Below are 22,801 nucleotides of genomic sequence, written 5' to 3'. Positions count from 1 at the left end.
CAATGAAAGGGACTGTGCTCTCCAGCTCATCCAGGAGTTAATGCTCCAAGTAAATGGCTCAATGCAACTAGCTGGTTTTCCTTATACAGAAAACATTTTAACCAATATAAACGATTTGATATAATTGACTTTGTATTGTGAAATGGCATGTGTTGTGAATGGGTGCTATACAAATAAAATGGAACTGAACTGAAATAATCCTATTCCAGACTTATAAATTGCTACAATCTTCTGAGGGCAAATCTTAACATGGTGTTCATTCTATTCTCACTTCAACAGTCAGGAGCAGACCAGACTAAAAGTCTAAGGCTTAAATCTTCAAAATGCTGAGTAATGCCAAGTCTAAATTTAATCTTTTAGCCATTTAAAGTGAAAATATATGTAGTTTTTCTAATCTATTTCTCAATAGAAATAATGAAGTTATTCCTGTTTATAGAGAATTTTTTGTCTTCATCTCTAAAATGGATATTAAATACCTGTATGTCAAAATGTTAGACAAACACACGCGCCGTTATAGTGAGGGTTTTAATTATTTTCCACACTGGCGCCCAAATGATTTGATCTGTCTCACACAACAATGACACGGAGGTCAAATGATCACACCCTTTATGTTTTTTTATTAAGGAGTCCTGCAGGTTTAAACAAAACACTTACAGAGCCATCCGAGTGGGCAAACCTCAACATTCAAAATACACCAGAAAGATAAAGGGACCGGTACCTACAAAGCAGGTTCAACAAACGCAGGTTACGTTTGACTAATCCAAACAATGGAGATCACGCTTAAAGACCTTGTGACGCTAGTTATCTTAGTGAATCAAATCCCGGGTTTAAACGGCAACAATTCCTATAAGACACACGAGAAGAATTTCTGCATCTACTCGTTTACGTTTTTAGCTGATCAGCTCTTCTAGGAACCTTTAATCAGTCATACTTGACTTTGGGTTTCCGTGGTGTGTCAATAAGACGCAGCGACACAGAAGCCCATCTATTTACCGACTCTTTAAGATGGGAAAGGCAAGAGAAAATGGGTTTTGAAGCAAGGCAAAAATCTTTAGAAAAAAATCAGAAAACGGCTACATGAAAATGGCTGCTCACCTAAACTCGCCCCTACCTACAGGCAGAGCCATTCTTGAAACACGTGTAAAACAGGAACTGTGACTAACTGGTTCCAAGTCAGAGCTTTCACGTCTATTGATCAGGTTTTACCCAGGTGGTTAAAAAAAAAAAATCCTGAACAGAACCTTGGGTTTCCCTGATAAGACGGACATCCTGCTTCGCAGAACGGGCTTCGTACATTTTGAACCCCGACGCAAAGAATCACCTTCACTTCTATCACTGTTCACTTTTATATTAACCTCCTTTGGTCCATTTTAAACACTCATTACCCTACAAAAAAGCAAATCGTCCAATTAACTTTGCTGACAGAGCAAACTGTGTGTCAGAAAGTACCAGGAAGGCTGCTGGTCGGCTCCTGACTCATAAAAAGAGGAGTGCAGTGATTTAATGCTTTGGTTATTGCTGGAGTGTCAGGTAGCTATTTTTGCTTTCACAACTGAAGCCCGATTTTAATTACACCGATTTTTATACTGAAAGAAAGATTTACAGTAAAAAATAGTATCAAAAGCACTGCAGAGCCACAGAGTTCAGCCTTCAGGCTCTGATAAAAGTGTAAATGGAAGCATAAATGAGCACAAGCCTCATAGAAAACATTAAGAAAGCATTGTTTTCCTTATTGAAGGAGGGTTCGTTATGTTTGGCGCAGCAGCTCTACACAGTAGGCTGCAGCAGCTCCTGCAGATCGCACAAGGTTTCCTTCACGGTGCGAGCCATTGTCTCTGCGTTGGTCTCCTCGCAGCAGTTGAAGGCGGTGACGGAGAAGTGGACGTGGTCCGCCTGGGGGTTGTAACACACGGCGTAACCGTCCGGAACGAGGGGCCCGAAACACATCACGCTGTCTGTGTTCGCAGGCACCTGCAGACACAAAACAGGAGAAGATGAGGGTTAAGCTTAATCATTGACGTTAACGTCTATCTCACTTCGCTTAGAGATTAGTTTAAAAGATGTTTTACACTAGCTGCATGCTAAGCTTCAAGCTTTGGAAATACATTTAAAACATCCTCTCAATTCAAAAAAGGACGTAAAAACTGTATTTCTTTGTCAAATATTGAGGTAAACTAAAAAAAATGAAGGTATTGAATAAAATCAACTGATGTAACCAAGCAAAATACAGACAAATCACATCATGTATATTTTTATTTCAGAGTGATATACCTACAGCAATCATTTTTGCTAATTTAGAATCCTATATAGGAGATATTATGGCCATATTATGGCTTAATAGTTCACAGTGCTAAATACAAGCATATTCATAGAAAGTTGAGTGGAAGGAAAAACGGTGGTAGAAAAAGGTGCACAAACAGCACGACTTGAGATAACTGCAAACTTAAGAGTTGAGCAGTCAACCATGTTGATAGAGGTCCTGTGTGGGTACCAATTGACAAAAAGGCTCCCCTTACAGATGGCTAATAGTATATGGATATGTTACTAATTAATCTGTAAACACTTTATAAATCATTCATAAGTGTTTATTATGCATTGATTAAAGGCGATCAAGAGACAAAACTGACTGGTTTCTTGCCAAATAGTGAGCCTAATCTGTTCAATAAGACATTTCACCTAAAGTTGCTTATCTTAAGCATTTCAAACTAAGTCACTACCTTGTAAGCACAAACTGGTCAGTTTTGTCTCTTGCTTGCCCTTAATTAATGCATAATAAACACTGATTAATGAGTTATAAAGTGTTTACAAATTAAACAACATTTCTATAAAATATTTATTAAAGGAGAGTCTTATTGTGCAGTGGTACCTTCATAGGAAACTCTACAGTCATAAACCGCATAGATAATCTAAGGGGTGTTGTTAAGAGGAAGATGAGAGACTCCAGACCCAACAATTCAGAGGAGCTGAAGGCCTCCATCAAAACAACCTGAGCTTCCGCTACACATCAGCAGAAACACAGACTGATTCCCTCCTTGCTACGCTGCATTAATGCAGTAATTCACGAAAAAGGAGCACCACCAAAGTGCTGAATGCATATACTGTAAAGTATGAAGACATAATTTTCAGTAGGCCAATGTTATGTACAGAAAAAAAAAAAAAAACGTTTTTGGTTCTTGTAATATGAATATTGGGTTCACATTACAGGTAAGCCAGAATCATCAAAATTTACAAAAAAAAAACCCACTTGAAATATAATTCCTCTGTGTACTCTGTTTCTTTTTATGTAAACTTGTATAGATTCAAAGTAAAATGAATGTTTGGAAGTTTTATTAATGCATTGAGATGAATGTGTAGTTCCTTGTTCAGAAGGTTAAATATTTTTTGTCTCATCAGAATTAAAAAGCATTGTAAAAGTGTTTCCACAATAAATGTGACTCAACGGTTCTTAAAATACAACAAAAAGTGGAAGTCACATGATGCATGAGTGAGTTTTACTGAAAGATATATGAATATCTGACCTTCATTTAAACAATACAACCTGGAAGCTGGAGTTTCCAAAAGTGATAGAGCAAAAAGTAAATGTAGGCTGAGTGAAATGAGACAAGTTTAAGGACGACATTTTAAAATCAACAAGTTGTCATTTTCCTCTAACCCTCCTACTGGGACTGAACAGACCTGTCCTGTCCGCAGCTTCCAGTGCGTCGCCACGCCGTAAGCTGTGTCCATGAAGATTTTGGGAATGCTGAGTCCTTCCTCGATGGCCTGCAGCTTGAGCCCCAGCAGGTGGCGATCAATACCATGTCCTCTCAGAGCCTAAGCAGCATGAGGCAGAAAAAAAGAAAAAAAATCATCCTCTTCCAAGTGTTCAGGTCAAAAGAGCTGAAGAAAGCAGCTTGTTTAAAAAAAGGTATTTACCTGCGCAGTCAGCTCAGAATAAGCATCCACTGCTTCTCTGAGGAGCTGCAGCTTTGCTTCTCTCTGAGGAAGAAACAAGATGATTCAAAGCTGCAGAACAACACCAGAAAGACGCAGACGAGCCAAAAGAAACAGTTTCTCACCGATACAGACTGATCATCGAAGGCCAGGATGAACTTGAGCGCCTGATTGGTCGGCGAGCGGATGTACTCGGTCCTTCCACCTCGAAACATCCTCTGTGAGGCGATGTCGCAGGCAGGACACACCTCGTTGTGAACTCTGCAGGAAAACATTAAAAAGCCCAGAGATTTTAGACTCATTGTCGTTTTGTGCTGCTTCTGTGTGGTAAATGCAATTGTCATCAACAATTAAATACATATTCATCCAGAAAGTAAGATTTATGCATCGGCTCTGCAGCTCAGAGCTGCTCTGAGGTCGACACATGAGCTCAGAGGAGTGACAAAAACAGAATAAAACCTGTTTTGGATAAATAGAGCAAAGAGCAGAGCGCCCTCAAGTGGTTATATAGTTCATCCGCAGCAGCTGCAGAACACTGAGTATCTGCTCGGTCTTATTTTTGATGCTGCTACAAACTAAAGAGGATATAATAATGCTTGACCTGTGTACGGCTGAGAAAGTACAGGAAGTAGATGACCTCCAGATAAAGTGTTTGGGGTGTGAAACGAGATAATAAAAGACTGAAATAGTGTTTTTGGGACCTAAACTCTAAAAAGGTGTTGAATTCTAACGTGCGTCATTTTAAATGTAACTTTTTAAACCAAGTTTTAATTAGCTTTTTCCATACAAAGCTAGTTTTTATGATGTAAAAAGGAAGCATTTTGGCAGAACAATGAAGTAGCAGCCAGCGTTATGCATGTGCTTGAAACACACAAACAAACATAAACAGCCTGCTTTTCTATATGTCAGTGGTTGTGTTCATTCAGCTGGAAATAAAGGTTCAAATGCATGTGTGAAAAATTATTAATGGGCATAAAATGGTAAGCAAAAGAAAAAAAAAATAAAAGTCAATTGGGCCACTTAAAGACTATGAACAGGGATAAACATTTATCTGTGGTAGTGTAGTAGATCGTTATTTTTTTTGTTTTTTATTCTTTTTTTATTCTTGAGGCCGTCCTGGTACTGACCTGTAGTAGGAGAGCTGCAGAGCAACCTGGATGAAGGAGTTTGGACTCATGCTATGCTCCTTGGGAAGCTCTTTGCCAAACCTTTTGAAGTTGAACACGTGCACGTCGAGGTCATTGATTAGTCTGAAAGACACACGAGTCATAAACAAGGTATTAATTTAACCATAATTCTTTATTCATTCATTCATTATTCGGGCTACTTTTATAAGCTTCAAATAATAATCTGATCAGATCTCATTTCATCTGTTTATATGAGACGAGAAGAAAATTATCGCGATCAAAGAGGTTTGTGCCAGAGTAGGATTATTATTATCAAGGTTGCAACAGATTTTACATCGAACTATATTGAAAAGGGTGAAGAGAAAAAAAAAGAAAAGAAAAATCCGATTTGCGTTCAACGGGAAAACATGTTTCTCTTTTTTTAATCCGTTTTTTATTATGTTTTATATTTTCTTCACTTGCTTTCTAGTTTCAGTCCAGCATTTTGTGCAACCAATATTTATTTTTTTCTATTTTCGTGTTCGTTTTGTATAAATTTTTTACCAATCTTGATTTTTTTGGTAAAAAATGATTTTTGGTAAAATTGTACAGCTCTACTTTCACCTCAGTCAAATTAGAGATGTAAGACTACTTTTCTGGCTGCTGAGTGTCCCCCAAGAAAACTGATTCCTCGGTTGTCGCAAATAATGTAATTTTAACCCAACAAATCGCTAATGGTAATATGTATTTCAAAGTAATTCAACTTTTCAAATATAGTTTATGCTTTTATAAATAATACTTTTGCACTGTTTATGAAATGTTCCATTAAATAGCCTCCCTCTGTGACAGAGGAAACATCATTTAACGTCTATTATTATACAGTCAGAAATAAAAAGCTTTAGCCCTCCCTGCCATGTGAGCAGATGAAAGATTTATGAACACTCTGAAACTATGCAGCAAAAGTATGTAGGCTTTGTATTTAGTCTGTGGTCAGGAAAACATTGACTGGAAAGAGAAAAAAAAAATGGCTTCCATAAACAAAGAGAGAGGATAAATTTGCTTTAACCCATGTGGTTATAGTCTCCAGTTTTGCTAAATCTTAGAGGGAGAGCAAACATCCATGCGGGAGGCCAGAGCTGAAGCTCGACCTCGCCTTCGTCGAGACAAAACGTGCACAGAGCGAGTTGACGGAAAGCTCACATGTCCAAGTTCTGCTTGGCCTGCTCTATGTCCCTCTTGATGTCTCGGTCTATGTGGAAATAGAGCTTCTTGGGCATCGGGAGAGGAACGAGCGGAGCTCTCTTCGGGTCGGGTTTCTCACTAAGAACAAGAACACAAAAATATCCATGAGCAGAGAAAAAACAAAAACATTTTATCTTCTAATGTTAATCACAGCCATCTGATTTATTCACTGGGAGTAAACAACGCTAAACCTGTATAAGCGTGTGGACATCAGGTTGCAGCTTTAGCTCCCACTACAGACTATAAAATGTTTATGTGATCTAATCTACCCTATGCTGCAAAATAAATATGCTTAATAGTTCAGACAACCAATTTACAGGGTTCCTACTCAATCTGCCAATCAGATGCTAAACTCTCCAGAGCCACCAGTGCTTTGAAAGAGAAGTAAGAAAGAAAGAACTGATGAATCAAAGCTGGAGAGATGAATGGATGAACAGACAGACGTATGGATAGATTAATATAGAGAGAACTAATTGGATGGATATACAGATTGATGACTTATCCAAAGTAAATTTCATAGTTTTCCAAAATAAACAAAAAGGATTTTAAAGCAAATACAGGGAACAAAGAGAAAATGACCAGTGAGGCTGCATTTCAGCTCAGTGTTAAAGAATGCAAGGATTTTAAACTTGAAACATTTCTGCAGAGCTGCTTCAAAACATCCATGAATCAAACCAATAGGAAACACATTGGTTCTTAGAAGGTTTTTAGGAGGGGGTCCAGTTAAGAAAACAACAGGAATCACCACAATAATCAGCGGTAAATGTCTACAGAAAAACATTAACATTCATTCCTGATTAAAACGGTTTACTCCAGATCATAGCTGTGGATCTGCACTCAGATCTGGGGCTGAAGGATCTTGTTTATCTGGCTCTGTGTTTGCTTATTAGCATTGATTTCCAAACTGAAACTACTAGCACTTAGAACAAACATCCCAGAGTCTCTTCTTTAAACATCCTATGAGACGGATCAATGTGGTGTGACAGAGATACAAACTTCCAGGAAAAGCCTACAGTGGTTTAAACACGTCCTGTGTTTCAGACGGCGTCCGTTATCTATTTTGCACTCATGGTAAAAAGTACACCATCTTTCAATACTAACATTATCAAGACATTAAGATATTGTGTACAAAAGAGTGTACAGATGCTAAAGGTTGGCAGTAGAGAGAAATCCCAAAACTAGCGGTGCACAAAAAATTCAGATGTATGAAACCATGTATAGTTTGGTTACCACATGCATTACCTTCATACATCCCAATTTGCGCGTCCAATTGTGTGGAATTGGACGCACAAGCATGTGCCCCAGTCGGTCGAGGCAGATGACCGTTCACACTGAGCCTGGTTCTGCTGGAGGTTTTCCCTCCCGTTAAAAGGGGAGTTTTCCTCTCGACTGTCGCGTCATGCTTGCTCAGTATGAGGGATTGCTGCAAATTCATGGACAATGCAGACGGCTGTCCATTGTGGCTCTACACTCTTTCAGGAGGAGTGAATGCTGCTTGTCAAGACTTGATGCAATCTGCTGGCTTTCCTTATAGAGGAAACGTTTTGACCAATCTGTATGATTTAATTGAATATGACTTTGTAAAGTGCCTTGAGATGACATGTGTTGTGTATTGGTGCTATATACATAAAATAGAATTTAATTAAAGGGTCAATTTCAAATCATTTTATAATCATAAGGATTATTCACACATTGAAAACAGGTAACAGAGTTGCTAATCTTTCCAGAAGGGGGCGACCCAGCAAAACTATGCCAAAGTCAGCCTGGGAAATGTTGACTAAAACCTCAAAAGGTTTCATTGGAGGCTCTAAAGCAGTGGTCTTGGGACTTTTAGCCGAGTCTCTGCTTCAACACACCTGACTTCAATATGAGCTCATTGGCAAAACTCTGCAAAGCTTGACTGCAGGCTAGTGAGGTAGTTTAGCCTTTTGATTCAGATGCGTAGGGTAAGGGACACATCTAAAAGTTTCAGGACAGCGGTCCACAAGGGCTTGAGTTTCACACTACTTTTCGGAAGCATTTTAAATATTTCGTCCATATTAGGGGAAAAAAAAGCTAAAAGTGCTTCTTAAGAATGCTGACAGTTAATGTTGACAGTTTAATCTCACCAGTACTCCAGTATATGGTGCAGCAGGTTTGTTATGGGCGGGCCCTCGGCTGTGGCCTGTTCGTACAGGAGGCCCCATGAGCCGTCCTCGCCTACCACAAACTGTTAAAAAAAAAACAACGGGTCAGAGTCAGCCTACTGCCCACGCTCATTTAGCATATCCAAAGTCGTCATGTTGTATGTGATCACACCCACCTGCAGTGTTTTGTCAAACCAACGGTTCCCGCTGTTGGAGTACGTTCCGCCTCCATGCAGAATCTGAGCCGCTTTACGGCTGGCGTACCTGCAGGATAAAACCATGAAAAACATAAGACAAAACAAATTGACAAACAAGTTCTTAACATGATTCTTCAAGATATGTGACGCTGCAACGTCAGCGTTTCACAATCTGTAGTTTCAGTTCAAATACAGGAAAAGACAATTGCTCACTGAAGCAAACGTCAACACACGACACAATCATATCTGCAGAGAGAGGATTACGCAACAGATTCAGCAAACACAGAAACACCCGAGAATGTGTGTTTGTGCACATACTTCTCATCAGATATCCTCATGACAGGAGAATCCAAGCACAGGGAGAAAAGTCCCGTCTCTATCATCCGCACCGACTCTTGGTTGAGTTTGTCTAAAAAAATAATAACAAAAAAAGAGAAGAGAACTTTTTTTAAGAAAGATTCAAGTCAAAATGAAAAAAAGATTTACATCTTTTACTTTTATTCTAAATGCATGTCTAAAATGCATAAAAATAATTGTATTAGGGTATAACTAGTTACAACATTTAAAAGCAGTACCCTCAATGAGAATAAGCTGTAGATAAAAAAAATATATTGTTTAGCTGCCATAGTTTAAAGGTTTACATAGCTCAGAAGTTTGTGTTTTAACCTAGAATATAAAATCTCTTTCAATTCGAAGAGGAAGTGATTGGAAGCTACTTCATAATTAAAAATTAGCGGCCCTGTTGTTAAACTTCACCCACTACGAAGATAAACTCACATCCACAGAGGCAAAACTGTGCTTTAGGTGTTCACTTGTTACTCAGCTCCCCTAAAAGTTCACAAATGGAATAATTATACTTTGACATTTTATAATGAGTCTGAAAAATCCCAATAATTAGCTGTAGGGACTAATATTAGCATACTAACCTTAATCTCAACCATGGCAATAATAATCATTGCATGCAAATAAATAAAGATTTCAGACTAGATGATCAATAAGTCTATACATTTAAAGTAGGATATTTGTCCAATTCGCATGTCTTAAATAAATCAACAATAATATAGAGATAAATTAGTTCCGCATGGAGTTTGCATTCTCCCTGTGCATGCGTGGGTTCTCTAGCTAGCTTATTTAGCATAAAAAGAAAGCACTTTCAGGTTAAAGAGTGTTACCTCTGTACACAGTTTGAAAGTGTATGCTTCTCAGGAAACCAAGAACTCTTGACATTCAAAAAGGAATCCCCTGGAAACTAGTGCAACAGCTAAAAATAGCCTTAGCTTCCTAATGTTAGCCTTAGCTTCCTAATGTTAGCCTTCATGTTAGCATGAAGACGCACAAGAATTTTTCACTAAATTAGCAAGTATTTTACTGGGTTTAAGCTTAATGAAGAAGTTCTAAAGGTAAATAGGAAAAATAAATGATACAAAAGTAAAGAAAAAGTAAAATAAGGTTTAAAGTTAAAAGTTAAACACCTTCATAGGTATGGTTCATACCAAATGAACAGAAAGTGTTGTTTCGTTTAAACTATTTTAAAGAATTGCAATAGGTGAAGAGAAATCTAGTCAATGTTTGACCCACCAAACTTTACAAAAATGTTTTAGTTAGAGCTAAACAAAAGAAATCCAGCTTTGTTAAAAGTATTCAAATATCCCTTAATTTGCAAAATCAAAGGATGCAAAAAAGATGCTAATTTCAGAATTGTTCATTTTGGTCTATTTTGACTCATCTACTGTGTTCTACCTTTATAAGCAAAGCCTTGATTACCTCTTGCAAATAACGGCAAACAATTGATTGAGAACTATTTACCAACTATTTGACAAAAGTGCAAGAGATTATATACGGCCAAACCTCTCAGCAGACGGTTGTACGCCTCCCCCCACGTGTGGCGGTGCTCGCTAGTCAGGATGCCCATAGGCTCCTTGTCGGTCTTCCAGGACTGAGACCTGATTCTGTGCAGCTGACTGTGAATCTGACTTTCAGTCATCCGTGAGCCGTCGCTGTTGTAAACCTCCAGCTGGAAGAACTAGGAGCAGGAGATGAATAGTGACAGGAGAAGATAAGAGGATTTAATTCCAATCAGAGCCAATTATTAATTTAGTGAGTTGGAGTGATTACACAACATATAACGCCAGTTATTTGAATTCAATGTGGACCAGCCCTCATTAACACATGGCGGAAATTCTTCATACAGGCTATAAATATCTATACACCTCACCACTTTATTTGGGTAAATGTGACATATCAAGTTGTACCCTATCCACAGACTTCTTGCTGCTATTAATCTTGATTCTTCTTTGGGGCAGAAATAGGTGTTCCAGACTATTGTCCGGTTGAAACACCCAGGTAGGTCTAAGTTTCAACCATTTTGGGTTGTTTTGAGCTGAAGTGGAAGAATTTTGAGTAATTCCTGTCCCTTATTAATTTTAGCCATCTTGTAGAATGCAACAACAACACTGTCAGAGATAAGGTCCCACAGACTGCTGCTGCTAGCACCATGCATTACAGTTGGCTCACTGTTCTACGCTTTTAAAGACTTGAGCCTTGATGGTTCCTAAAATGTTCCCAAACAGCATAACTAATTTAATTTAATTTAATTCCACCCCAGGGTGACAGTTTGGATCCAATTGTTGAACCTTGGACAAAAAAATGTGAGTTGAACAATTACAATGATCCCAAACACATCGGAACTGGTTCTGCAACAGAAAAAGCAGGCTGACACTAGACTTCAGGAAAAGCGCTGACCGTAATCCCATTCAAAAATTTTAAGACATGCTTAAAAGCTGAAACTGTACCAAAAATCCACAATACATTTAATTTTATGCTCCACATTCTTGTTTTTGAAAATCAGTTGGATTTTTTTTGGAAACATCATGGTTCAAATAAAATCACTACCAGTCCCAAATTAACATGAAATTCATGCTGATAATTAGTAGAAAGATACTTTTGACTGGAACTAATATTTATGAGGCAATTACATCCAAAAGTTGCCTCAAACTTCTGACATTTGTGGTGGGTTTGACAGATTTAATTCAACTAAAGCCAGACTGGCAGAAATGTATTGCACAGTAAAGCAGTCTGTGCAAAGGCCAGCCAAAGGAATACATGTTCTGGCTGGACACACATCTCTGCACATTCTGGATAACAACATTTAACATTAGATTTTGGGACTTCAACCTGACCTAGTCTTATTTTAAACATCAAAAGCATCCCACAGTGTCTTTAGTACATAAACCCTCTGTAGTCACAGAGGTCGTTAAACTGGTGGTGAGACATTTGAACTCCTGAAACGGAAGTACCACATTCCTTCCTCTCTGGGTCAAGGATCTTTGGGTCATCAGAATTGTTCCTTTTCATTTATCTGCTTAAAACCACAACACACATTTCTGCCAAAAAACACCAACACCTCCTTTTCAGAAGTGAGGTATTAAGAAACCAAAGAAGCAGCAATAAAAGCAAAGCATGACCTCAGTGTTATGGTTGAAAATTGATGCCGAGTTAAAGATAGAGACACCTCCCACCTGGTAGTTCCTGACCACTGTGATGTGTGTTGGTGAGCGCCTGGAGTTGCCGCAGTGAGCGACATAGTCGTGTTTTGGTCCGGGAATCCTGCAGGAGGAGAAGAGGAGCGGGTATAGCTCCATACACAGAGGCTTCCCTCGCATGTACTCGACTGGCAGCTGCCCACTGAGAGAAAGGGGAGCACAAGCACCTGTTATAGTTTCCATTGTTTTGCTAAAGGCTTCATTGAGAAAAAAAAAAAACACTCTGGGAGAAAGAACAACGTGTAACAACCTACTGTGCTTCTTTGGAGATTTATCCTCCATCTATCTCAATAAAAATGTTGTAGATTTCACTTAACCAATGCCAGACTGGCTAAGACTCAGACCGTCAATCCCCGGCATGTAAAGGCCAACCAAAATAGCAGCAGCCATATTGTAACTTTTATACATCAATGTGATAACAGAGAATAAAATGCAGACCCTAAATGTGAAACATCATGTAGGTTTAAATTGTTATATTATTCCTTCCTGTTTCAGTTTCTCTTTAAAAGCTTGGCAAAGGCGTCCTGCAGGGATGAATATTGGGCCCACTATTTTTTTACCAAATTAGTGCTGTAGAATATGTTAAATTGGAATTGTTGTTACAATATCAATATTTGCAATATTGCTGCAGCAATTAACAGTGAGCATACAATGTTTCATAGTATATTATAATTCACACTACATACATGCTAATTCTGCGTGCTGATAATATATCCCACCTGTTAGATGGACTTTCATTGCCCTAAATGTCCACTGTATATTTTAGTGGCTTACACGCTGAAGCTCATAAAGATGGGTAAGAACATTGTGATAAATAAAAAACTGAAGTTACAAAAAGCATCAGGAAAATGTAGGTTAATCGTCATCAATATCTTTGTTCCAATTTTCAGCAACAGTATGCTATTTCAATGTTGTCCTGATTTTGTGCAACCCTAGTTTATATTGTGCATTTCTTATGATAAAAAAATATTATCATTTGGTCAAATCAGGCAAACTGGACTCAGTTTGGCAAATTAGCTTTTCAGCTACAAAGACCGCCACTCCTTTTCCAGGGTATGTAAAATAACGCAAATAGGTCTGCTTCATTAACTAAACTATCGAAAAGCTTTTTTTTTTTTGTTATTTAAGCAAGGTAAATTTAACCTTAGCAAGAACAACACATGGAGATAATGACAGTCAATGTACTTCTAAGAAAAATAAATAAACAAACTAAAAAGTCAAAAGACAAAGCATTGCAATAATTAACCTAAAAATGTATGACAAACTAAATGCCATTTAGGACCCAGTATGAAAAATGTGAGAGAATTATGATTCTAAGGCTTAATATTCACATTATGAAACTTAAGACTTTCACAAAAAAACAAAAAAACAAGGTTCCACATTTATTAGAACCCTTCACTATTACTATATAATGCATTTTAACCTATATTTTGATTTTTTAAGTGACTCAGAATGACAAACAACTATTAATTAGTCATTTTTGACTTCCTGGTTTCCACTGGGTTAAATATGATATGAAACAGAGGCACATTTCTTTTTGCCACTGGCTGGGAGGCTGGATGATAACCATTTTAACTTGCTACTATGCACATAAGGATTATGTGTGTGTGTGTGTGTGTGTGTGGGGGGGGGGGGGGGGGGGGTTGGGGGGGGTCTCCAAAGCTCAGCAAAAGAACTGCAGTATGAATGAAAGAATGACATTTGTGGTCAGCAAATCTGTATACCAACTATTCGATACTACCTACATGCTAACTGACTGAAGCCAGAAAAGGGCTTCTCTGTTCTACCACCACAAACATCCAACATGTGGAGTTTACTAAACCTTAACTTGAGCTGTGCAGTTTTGTCAGAGGAGAGGAAGAAGGAGCTTTTCAGAAATAAAACACTCCAGGGGGGTCTCCTGTGAAACAGAGGACGCATATATGGAAAACCTGATGCCAACTTTTAACTATAATGGAGGATCTATAACGCTCTGGGCTTGTTTTTCTTACAAATCAAGATATTATTAGTTATTTAACAGTGGAAGAATTTTCAATAACAAGCTGGTGGACTCTGCCAGAAAAACCTGCTAAGGCACGAAAACATTAATCCATTTTCAGGACTAAAAAAAAGAATAATTCACCAGCTGTGTCAAGTTGCTAAAACTGTGTTTTCAAGTTGCTAAGCTTGTCCAACACAACTCAGTCTGAACCCAGACAAACTGCATTTTTGAGGAATTTCTCTGCCTATGTTGGACAAGCAGACAAACTAATCACCTAAATATGACAGTTTTCGCAGGTTGTCTAAGAAGCGGTTTCTGGTACAACTTACAGCTGTTCTAATCCTTACAGTAAAACGTTAAAAGTATTTTATGTTATACAGAAGACTGACCTTTTCTTGCAAAACAGGACAAATCCGATGCTTTCAAATAACTAATAATAATAACAATAGCAGAACTCTTGATTAAAATCACCTTTGGCTCATAGTTTACAAAGTTACAGGGCAGCATAGAGACAGACAGAACAACCAACCATGCACAAACACACTCATACCTAAGGGCAATTAAACCAGCAGTCATGTTTTTGAATGTGGGAGGAAGCTGGAGTACCCGGAGAGAACCCATGCATGCACAGGGAGAACATGCAAACTCCACGCAGAAAGACCCCAGGCCGAGATTTTGAACCTAGGACCTTCTTGCTGCAAGGCAACAATACTTCCAACTGCCCCGCTGTGCAGCCCAGGGGGTACATCAGGTCCCTGCACTGAGCTGCAGATACTCTTACAGTCGGTTCAAGTAAATTTAGCCACAGATTAACTTCCTACGGCGGCCAAACACACGGCGACGCCAGCTGGCCGAAACATAAGACAAGCGGCACCAAGAGAGCAAAAATCATACCTACAGCACGTGAACAGATGAAGGGGAGTGACTTTCCCTCCGTTTGTTTACGTGTATCGTGTCATATTACAAGTGTTGTGAGTAGGGCAGTGTTCCTAAAGAGTTATTAGAAAATAAAAAAAATAAAAAAAACTCACTTTTGCATTTTGGCTCTGAAGTCCAGAACAGCTGCTATCAATTTGGATGCAAACCTGTGAAGAAACAAACATGTTTTTACCACCCTGTCAATATTTAGAGCTTCTAATACACAACTGTATCGCTGAGAACACACAGTATGTAAAAATAAAAGGACTCTCTGAGCTAAATAGATGGTTTAGAGATGAATTCTCTTTTCAGTATTCTTTATTATGTCCACGTTCGTCTCATCTTGGACTTATCAGTCAGAACGCATCCCCTCCCGATAAGTGACGCCTCTATTATCTGCCCCCTCGCCAGAAGAAAACAGAAGTGGGTCAACTATCACTGCTCAGTTCTACACAGATAAGGAAGTCTTCACGCCACACGTAAACAACCTTTTCAGACATGTTTGTAACTGGTGATTATGCGTCAAACAGCACCCAAGCTGCCATGACCCTTTGCTCAGCACCATAACTCACAGCAGCTGGCTCCTCCAGTCGTTATAGTCCCTGCGGGGCAGAGAGATGGCTGGGTTGGAGTGCACCGCCAGAGGCTGCCGGCTCTCCAGGTACGCCCACTGCACCCACCAGTCTGTGATCTGAAAGGACGACGCAGAGGTCAGAGGTCACGGTCAAAGCCAGGGATCAGAGGAGAAATGCTGTCTTACATAGTATCTACAGGCATGTCTCATTAGTCCTGTAGGTTCACCTTTGTTTTAATAAGTGCCAATTCAGGGGGAAAAAAAGATAAATATATACAAGAATCATGTTTTTCTTTTTTAGTTTGGTATTTATTTGATTTAAAATGTTACTTTTCCAACCTAAAATAACTTATGTGCAGTGACCTTTATATTAGTTTTGCTTAAGAATTTGCTAGATGAAAAAAATATATTACCCAGAAAGCACTGATATAATAAATCTACAATTTCATGCAGCACAATCATGACATAAATTTAGCTATTTACATATAAACAACAATTTTAAACAAAATAAATAAATAAATGATGTTCTCCCTGTGCATGCATGGGTTCTCTCCGGTTACTCCGGCTTCCTCCCACATTCTAAATAATTATAATTATAATTGTATATATATATATATATATATATATATATATATATATATATATATATATATATATATATATATATATATATATATATATATATATATATATATATAAAATCAGTTATATTTATTTACTAATTTTAATATCCATCTGTCCACTTGGTCATGATCCTACATTTTGATCATTTTTTTCTTGTTTCATAGTTAAAAAAAAGTACAAAATAAATGTAAGTAAACAATTTATATAAACACTTAATGCTTACAATGATTCTTAATTTCCTTTCTTGATTAAGGATGCGTGTTATTAGATTTTATATCATTTGAGTGATTAATATTTGTCATTTTTATTTCCTACTTAAATTGCATTTCCTTACTTGGCGCTGACCCAAAAATCTGTGTGACAACTGTAGAGAAAAGCAAATGTGAGCTTAATTAGAGACACGTTTCGCACTTATTTTATAAACGACCCGAGCTTGAATTGGCCAACAATGGACAAGCCGTGTCTTTTAAAAAAAATGTCTTAAGGTAATACCGGGGATTAAAATCACACATAATTTACAATATAGATTCTAGGAGATATTTCCAAAATGTTATATGTCAGATACGCTGGTCCATAACTATCCCCAGATGAATGCATTTACCCTTTTTTTTATTTTTTTATTGTGATAACTTTTCAGTTATTGCAGCTTTAGTTTAGCTGGTTTCTGTCTCCCTAACTCGTTTAAACAACTTAAAAGACGCGTTTTACGCTTCCCAGGCAGTTTGGACCCTATCTTTTCATGCATCCACCCATATCCAGCTTCAACATGTGTCTCTTTCACACACACACACCCAGTTCTTGGTGTGCCTGGCTCTCCTCTCCAGCCCCTCCTGCAGCTGCGGTCCCAGCCCTCCGGGCCTCCCGAACTCCTGCACCATCCTGCGGGTGTGGTTGAGCTCCTCCGGGGGCAGCAGGGGCTCCAGGGCCCTCAGATAGCCCTGCAGGGTCTGGGCCAGGGGGGGCACCGGCTGGGGGGGCACGGTGGAGTAGAAACACGGCTCCTGCCTCGGGGAAACCTACAGAAAGAGAGAGAGAGACGGGAAGCGTGTTTGTTTACTGTGCGCCTGATTTGACTTCCACAGACGAGGCGCGTCCGCGGTGAGGGTCGCGGCAGAAAACATTATAGTAGGCGCAGGATCGGTTACTTCTTCTTCTTCTGTCAACAACTGTGTCGCTTCTAGAAATATGCACCGCGTGCCCGTTTGTCACTGAGGCTACACTGTTGACATGAATGTTTTTATGCTCTCATTTGTTGTTGTTTTTATCATTATTGGATTATTGGATTATTGTGTGTCTGATCACGTGACCTGTCTAATTTAAGACACTCTTGTTCAATAAAGGGTGTGTCCTTCAAACAAAGGGGGTCCACCACGAAAGCCACAACCTGTGTGAGTCTCATGATGTCACGTTGTATGCTGTGTTAAAGAATGACTCTGCTAACAGGTTATGGGCCCAGGATCAATGAAGAAACGGGTAAATGTCCCGACAGACAGTGAACACCCGCTGTGTAAGTAAACAAGGAAAATGAACAGAAGAGAAAAAGACTTGCCGCACAGCCGCTGGTCAAGGCTTCTCTTTGATGGAGACGAGAAAAATTACGAACTATGGGAGATAAAGTTTTTAGGACATCTTCGATTGCAAGGGCTGAAAGAGACAATTTTGAAGGAACCCACCCCCGATGAGGACGATGAAGAGAAAAACGCTGAGGCGTATGCAGAGCTCATTCAGTTTTTGGATGACAAAAGTCTATCACTCGTCATGCATGATGCAGCAGATGACGGACGTGCAGCGCTTAGAATCTTGCGGGCACATTACGCCGGAAAAGGAAAGCCCAGAGTGATTAACCTGTATACCGAGCTGACTTCATTGCAGAAATCATCCTGCGAGACAGTGACGGAGTTCATCATCAGAGCTGAGACCGCAATCACCGCGTTAAGGAGTGCAGGTGAGGAGCTGAGCGATGGACTTCTGATCGCCATGGTCTTGAAAGGACTTCCAGGTACATTTAAGCCATTTGCTATTTATATCACTCAAAGCGAAGATGGTGAGAACTTGACTTTTGCAGAGTTTAAGACAAAACTCAGAAGTTTTGAAGACATTGAAAATATGCGTGCCACAGTATCTGAGGACAATGTGATGAAAGCTAAGGCACATTTTGGCACGAAATGCGCACCAAGAGGTGCAAATGATCCTGGAGCAGGAAGTTGTGACATTGTGTGTTTTAAATGTGGGAGTAAAGGCCACATAAGCAGAACCTGCCAGCGAAAGCAATGGTGCAGTTACTGTAAGAATAACAGTCACAGCAACGCAACCTGCAGACGGAGAAAACAACGAGACAACGCACGGAAAGTAGCCGAAGAGACGGGCGGCGACAAAGAGTTTGCTTTCCGGGTGAGCGACGCTGACACGCGAGTGGACGACATCAACAGGACAGGTCTGATGGTGGACGCTGGTGCGACATCGCACATAATCACCGACATCGGGAAGTTTCGGAAGCTTGATGGGAGTTTCCAGGCCGAGACGCACTGCATGGAATTAGCAGATGGATCAAGGTGTCTTGGGGTTGCTAAGCAACGAGGAGACGCGGAAGTGTGTTTGATCGACAGTAGAGGTCGACGTCTTAAAACAGTGCTGAGGAACGCATTATACATCCCTTCATATCCGCAAGACATCTTCTCAGTGAAAGCTGCAACATCCAGCGGAGCAACGGTGATCTTCAAAGAAGGAAAGAACGTTCTTCTCAGAGGCAATACCAAGATCCCCATTCACGTATGTAACAAATTGTATTACTTACAGACCATGGACAATGAATGTGGTGATCAGTGTAAAAAATGTTATGACTTACAAAGTTGGCATGAGATTCTTGGACATTGCAATTTCAGAGACGTACTGAAGCTAGAAAATGTTGTTCAAGGCATGGAAATTAAAGGGAAAGGTGAACCGAAGCCATATTGTGAAGTTTGCACAAAAGGAAAATTTGTTCAAACTAGGAACAGGGAGCCAGATGCAAGAGCTAAAGAACCGCTAGCAATGGTCCACACAGATTTAGCAGGACCTATAGATCCAATGTCCAAAGATGGTCACAGATATGCATTATCCTTCTCAGATGATTATTCCAGTGCAGTCTTTGTATACTTTTTAAAAAACAAGAGTGACACAGTACAAGCTACTGAAAAGTTTATTGCTGACATGGCTCCATATGGGAAGATAAAATGTATGAGGTCAGACAATGGTACAGAATTCACAGGAAAAGAGTATCAGGCATTACTGAGCAGAAACGGTATCAGACATGAGACCTCTGCACCATATTCTCCACATCAAAATGGCACGGCAGAACGAAATTGGAGAACTTTGTTTGACATGGCTAGATGTATGTTAATTGATGGTGAGATACCAAAAATGTTATGGCCGTATGCAGTTCAGACAGCTGCTGTAGTGCGAAATAGATGTTTTAATAATCGCACAAACCAAACACCTTATTTCATGTTGACAGGCAGACAGCCTAACATTTCTAGGATGCACAAGTTTGGATGTGTTTGTTACACTTACAAACAAGAGAAAGGGAAGCTGGATTCAAGGTGTGAAAAAGGCATTTTTATAGGATATGACAAGAATAGTCCAGCCTATATGGTGTACTATCCAAACAGCAGGAAAATCCAGAAACATAGGCTTGTGGATTTTGTATCCAGAGAGAAAAAAGAGAAGGATGTAACTTTGGATGATGATGATTTGATTAGAATTAATTCCAGAGCAACCAAAACTTCAAAGGCTGATCCAGAAAACGTTTCTGACCATAAAATGAGCACAGAGGAAGAACCAATGGGGAGTACCAGTGACACAACAAGACATGAACAACCTGAGGGGCGATACCCTGTCAGAGAAAGAAAGAAACCAGGTTATTTAGATGACTATGTATGTGGCATTGATGATGAAGAACAGATAGCTAACATTGATTATTGTTACAGAATGATAAGTGGAGTACCTCAAACCTATAAGGAAGCTGTAACATCTGTAAATGCAAAAGAATGGGTTACGGCAATGGATGAGGAAATGAAATCATTAAAGGACAATGTTACTTTTACCCTGACCAATTTACCTGAGGGTAAAACTGTAGTGGGTGGTAAATGGGTATATGCAATCAAAAAGAATAGTGATGGTTCAGACAGATATAAGGCTAGATATGTTGCTAGAGGATTCAGTCAAAAGAAAGGTATGAACTATGATGAAACCTTTTCACCAACTGCTAGCATGACAAGCATCAGAGTGTTGATGCAAAAGGTGGCACAGGAGAACATGTTTGTTCACCAGATGGATGTAAAGACAGCATATTTACATGCCCCAATTGAATGTGAACTTTATATTGAACAACCAGAGGGCTATAAGAAGGAATCTCAAGAAAATAAGAGACTGGTGTATAAACTGCAAAAATCTCTTTATGGACTTAAACAGTCAGGCAGGAACTGGAACAGAATGTTGCATGACTATTTATGTGAAATCAAGTTTGTTCAAAACCCTGCTGATCATTGTGTTTACACAATGATTACTGATAATGAAACTGTATTTATCATTATATGGGTCGATGATTTGATTATTGCTGCCAGTGATATGAATATCCTTAGAGATATAAAAGAAAAACTTGATTCCAAATTTAGGATGAAGGACTTAGGGAATTTGACACATTTTCTTGGCATTGACTTTGAAAGAGATGCTGAAAGTATTAAAATGTCACAGTCAAAATATGTGAAGAAAATATTGGAAAAGTTTGACATGCTGAACTGTAAGCCACGAATTACCCCTTGTGAGCAGAAACTTAACTATGCTGATAATGCTGAAGTAATGAATGATGTCAGAAAATACAGGGAGGCAGTAGGAAGCTTAATCTATTTGTCAACATGTACAAGACCAGATTTAAGCTATGTTGTAAGCAAGCTGTCACAGTACTTTGCAAACCCAACCACAGAACAGTGGAAAACTGTAAAGCATGTTTTTAGGTATCTAAGAGGCACACAAGATAAAGTACTATGTTTTAGAAAAGGTGCCTGTGATAACCTTATATATGCATACAGTGATGCCGATTGGGCAGGCGATGTAACAGATCGAAGAAGTACAACAGGTTACTGTATGAGTCTAAACAGAGATGGTCCGTTGGTCTCGTGGAAGACCAAAAGACAGCCTACAGTATCTCTATCTACATGTGAAGCAGAGTACATGGCATTAGCTGTTACTGTACAGGAATGCTTATACTTGAAACAACTGTTGTTCAACATGGACGGTAAGGATTATTTAGCTAAGATTTATGAGGATAATCAGGGTACCATATCCTTAGCCAAAAATCCTGTGTATAGACAAAGATGTAAACATATTGATATTAAATATCATTTTGTCAGATCAGTTGTAAATGAAGGAAAAGTCATTCTAGAGTACTGTCCAACTAATGAAATGATTGCAGATGTACTAACTAAACCAGCAACAAAGATTAAGTTGAGGAAGTATGAAATATTTATGTTTGGTGTAACATGAATGTATTTTGGTAGAAATATTAAGAGTCAAAGAAAGTTACCCAAATGTGAGCAAGTGGGGGTGTTGACATGAATGTTTTTATGCTCTCATTTGTTGTTGTTTTTATCATTATTGGATTATTGGATTATTGTGTGTCTGATCACGTGACCTGTCTAATTTAAGACACTCTTGTTCAATAAAGGGTGTGTCCTTCAAACAAAGGGGGTCCACCACGAAAGCCACAACCTGTGTGAGTCTCATGATGTCACGTTGTATGCTGTGTTAAAGAATGACTCTGCTAACAGTCAGCAACCAAAAAAGAAAAAAAAAAAAAAAGCGTGAAAACAAGTCGACCAAACAAAAGGCTTACCAGAGACAGCCACGCTCTGCAAGTTCTCGGGTAAATGTTCTTGAAAATCATACTTCCTTTGGGTCAGCACCCCACTTCTGTGGAGCGTGCGTGGGCACAAAAAGGGGCACCTTCTCCTTTATGTCCGCGAGACGTTTATAGCTCAGACCGCGCAGCGTCAGATCTCCAAAATGAAACCCTGACCTCCTCCTACTTCTCCGCCATGGAGCCACACGGCCGCCCTCATCGCTCGACGCTCAGCTCTCCGGGAGACGGTGTCTTTTCGGGGCGGAAAACAACGCGTACCCCCGCACCTCCTCCTCCTCGCTCCGGTGGTTGTTCCTGCACGCAGCGAGCATGCAGATCCTCACGTACTGGACAGACGCCCGAAGATGACTACTGCTTGCAGCCTGCCGCCGCTACTGCCGCACACGTGCTGACGTAAAAAGGTTTCCGTAAACAGCTACGTGACAGACCCGCGAACTCAGGGTGCAGTACCGTGTCTGGACAGAGGGTGCCGCTGTTACGCCCCCGACTTTAAGCAGTAAACAGCAGGTGGTGGACCCGAAACAAAGGCATCTTACTATCTTTTGTGAGATAAATATGTATGTATGTGATCATTTAGATAAAATTGTAGTTATTTAAACTTTTCTTCTGTCATTTTATATTTCCTTGGGTCTAGTCATGACATAATTTCCACCTTCACTATG

At 39.4% G+C, this 22,801-nt stretch overlaps 1 protein-coding gene across 1 annotated transcript; it reads right to left on the bottom strand.

Moving 5' to 3' along the window:
• Positions 1–589: 589 nt before the first annotated feature.
• On the bottom strand, positions 590–22,541 carry cratb (carnitine O-acetyltransferase b). Its single transcript, XM_012870423.3, has 15 exons — positions 22,113–22,541; positions 17,035–17,259; positions 15,618–15,736; positions 15,159–15,212; positions 12,123–12,288; positions 10,453–10,627; positions 8,923–9,013; positions 8,584–8,671; positions 8,390–8,490; positions 6,240–6,359; positions 5,061–5,183; positions 4,059–4,194; positions 3,916–3,978; positions 3,676–3,813; positions 590–1,971 (listed from the first exon to the last, which is right to left on the bottom strand). Exons 1-15 carry the CDS (start codon positions 22,161–22,163, stop codon positions 1,768–1,770), a joined length of 1,854 nt encoding a protein of 617 aa, XP_012725877.2. The 5' UTR covers positions 22,164–22,541; the 3' UTR covers positions 590–1,767.
• Between the last annotated feature and the right edge of the window lie 260 nt (positions 22,542–22,801).

This window comes from Fundulus heteroclitus, chromosome 13 (genome assembly GCF_011125445.2).
Source record: "Fundulus heteroclitus isolate FHET01 chromosome 13, MU-UCD_Fhet_4.1, whole genome shotgun sequence".
In the NCBI taxonomy this organism is placed as follows: domain Eukaryota; kingdom Metazoa; phylum Chordata; class Actinopteri; order Cyprinodontiformes; family Fundulidae; genus Fundulus; species Fundulus heteroclitus.
The sequence above is the reverse complement of the archived record's forward strand: the minus strand, read 5'-3'. Positions and strand labels throughout refer to the sequence as shown.

Excerpts from the sequence above, each read along its gene's own strand:
- cratb (XM_012870423.3), bottom strand. The coding sequence starts at position 22,163 with ATGATTTTCAAGAACATTTACCCGAGAACTTGCAGAGCGTGGCTGTCT. Across the intron at positions 15,213-15,617 it reads GACTGGAGGAGCCAGCTGCT|GTTTGCATCCAAATTGATAG; the intron begins GTGAGTTATGGT and ends GTTTCTTCACAG. Across the intron at positions 12,289-15,158 it reads TTCAGAGCCAAAATGCAAAA|TGGGCAGCTGCCAGTCGAGT; the intron begins GTGAGTTTTTTT and ends CCTTTCTCTCAG.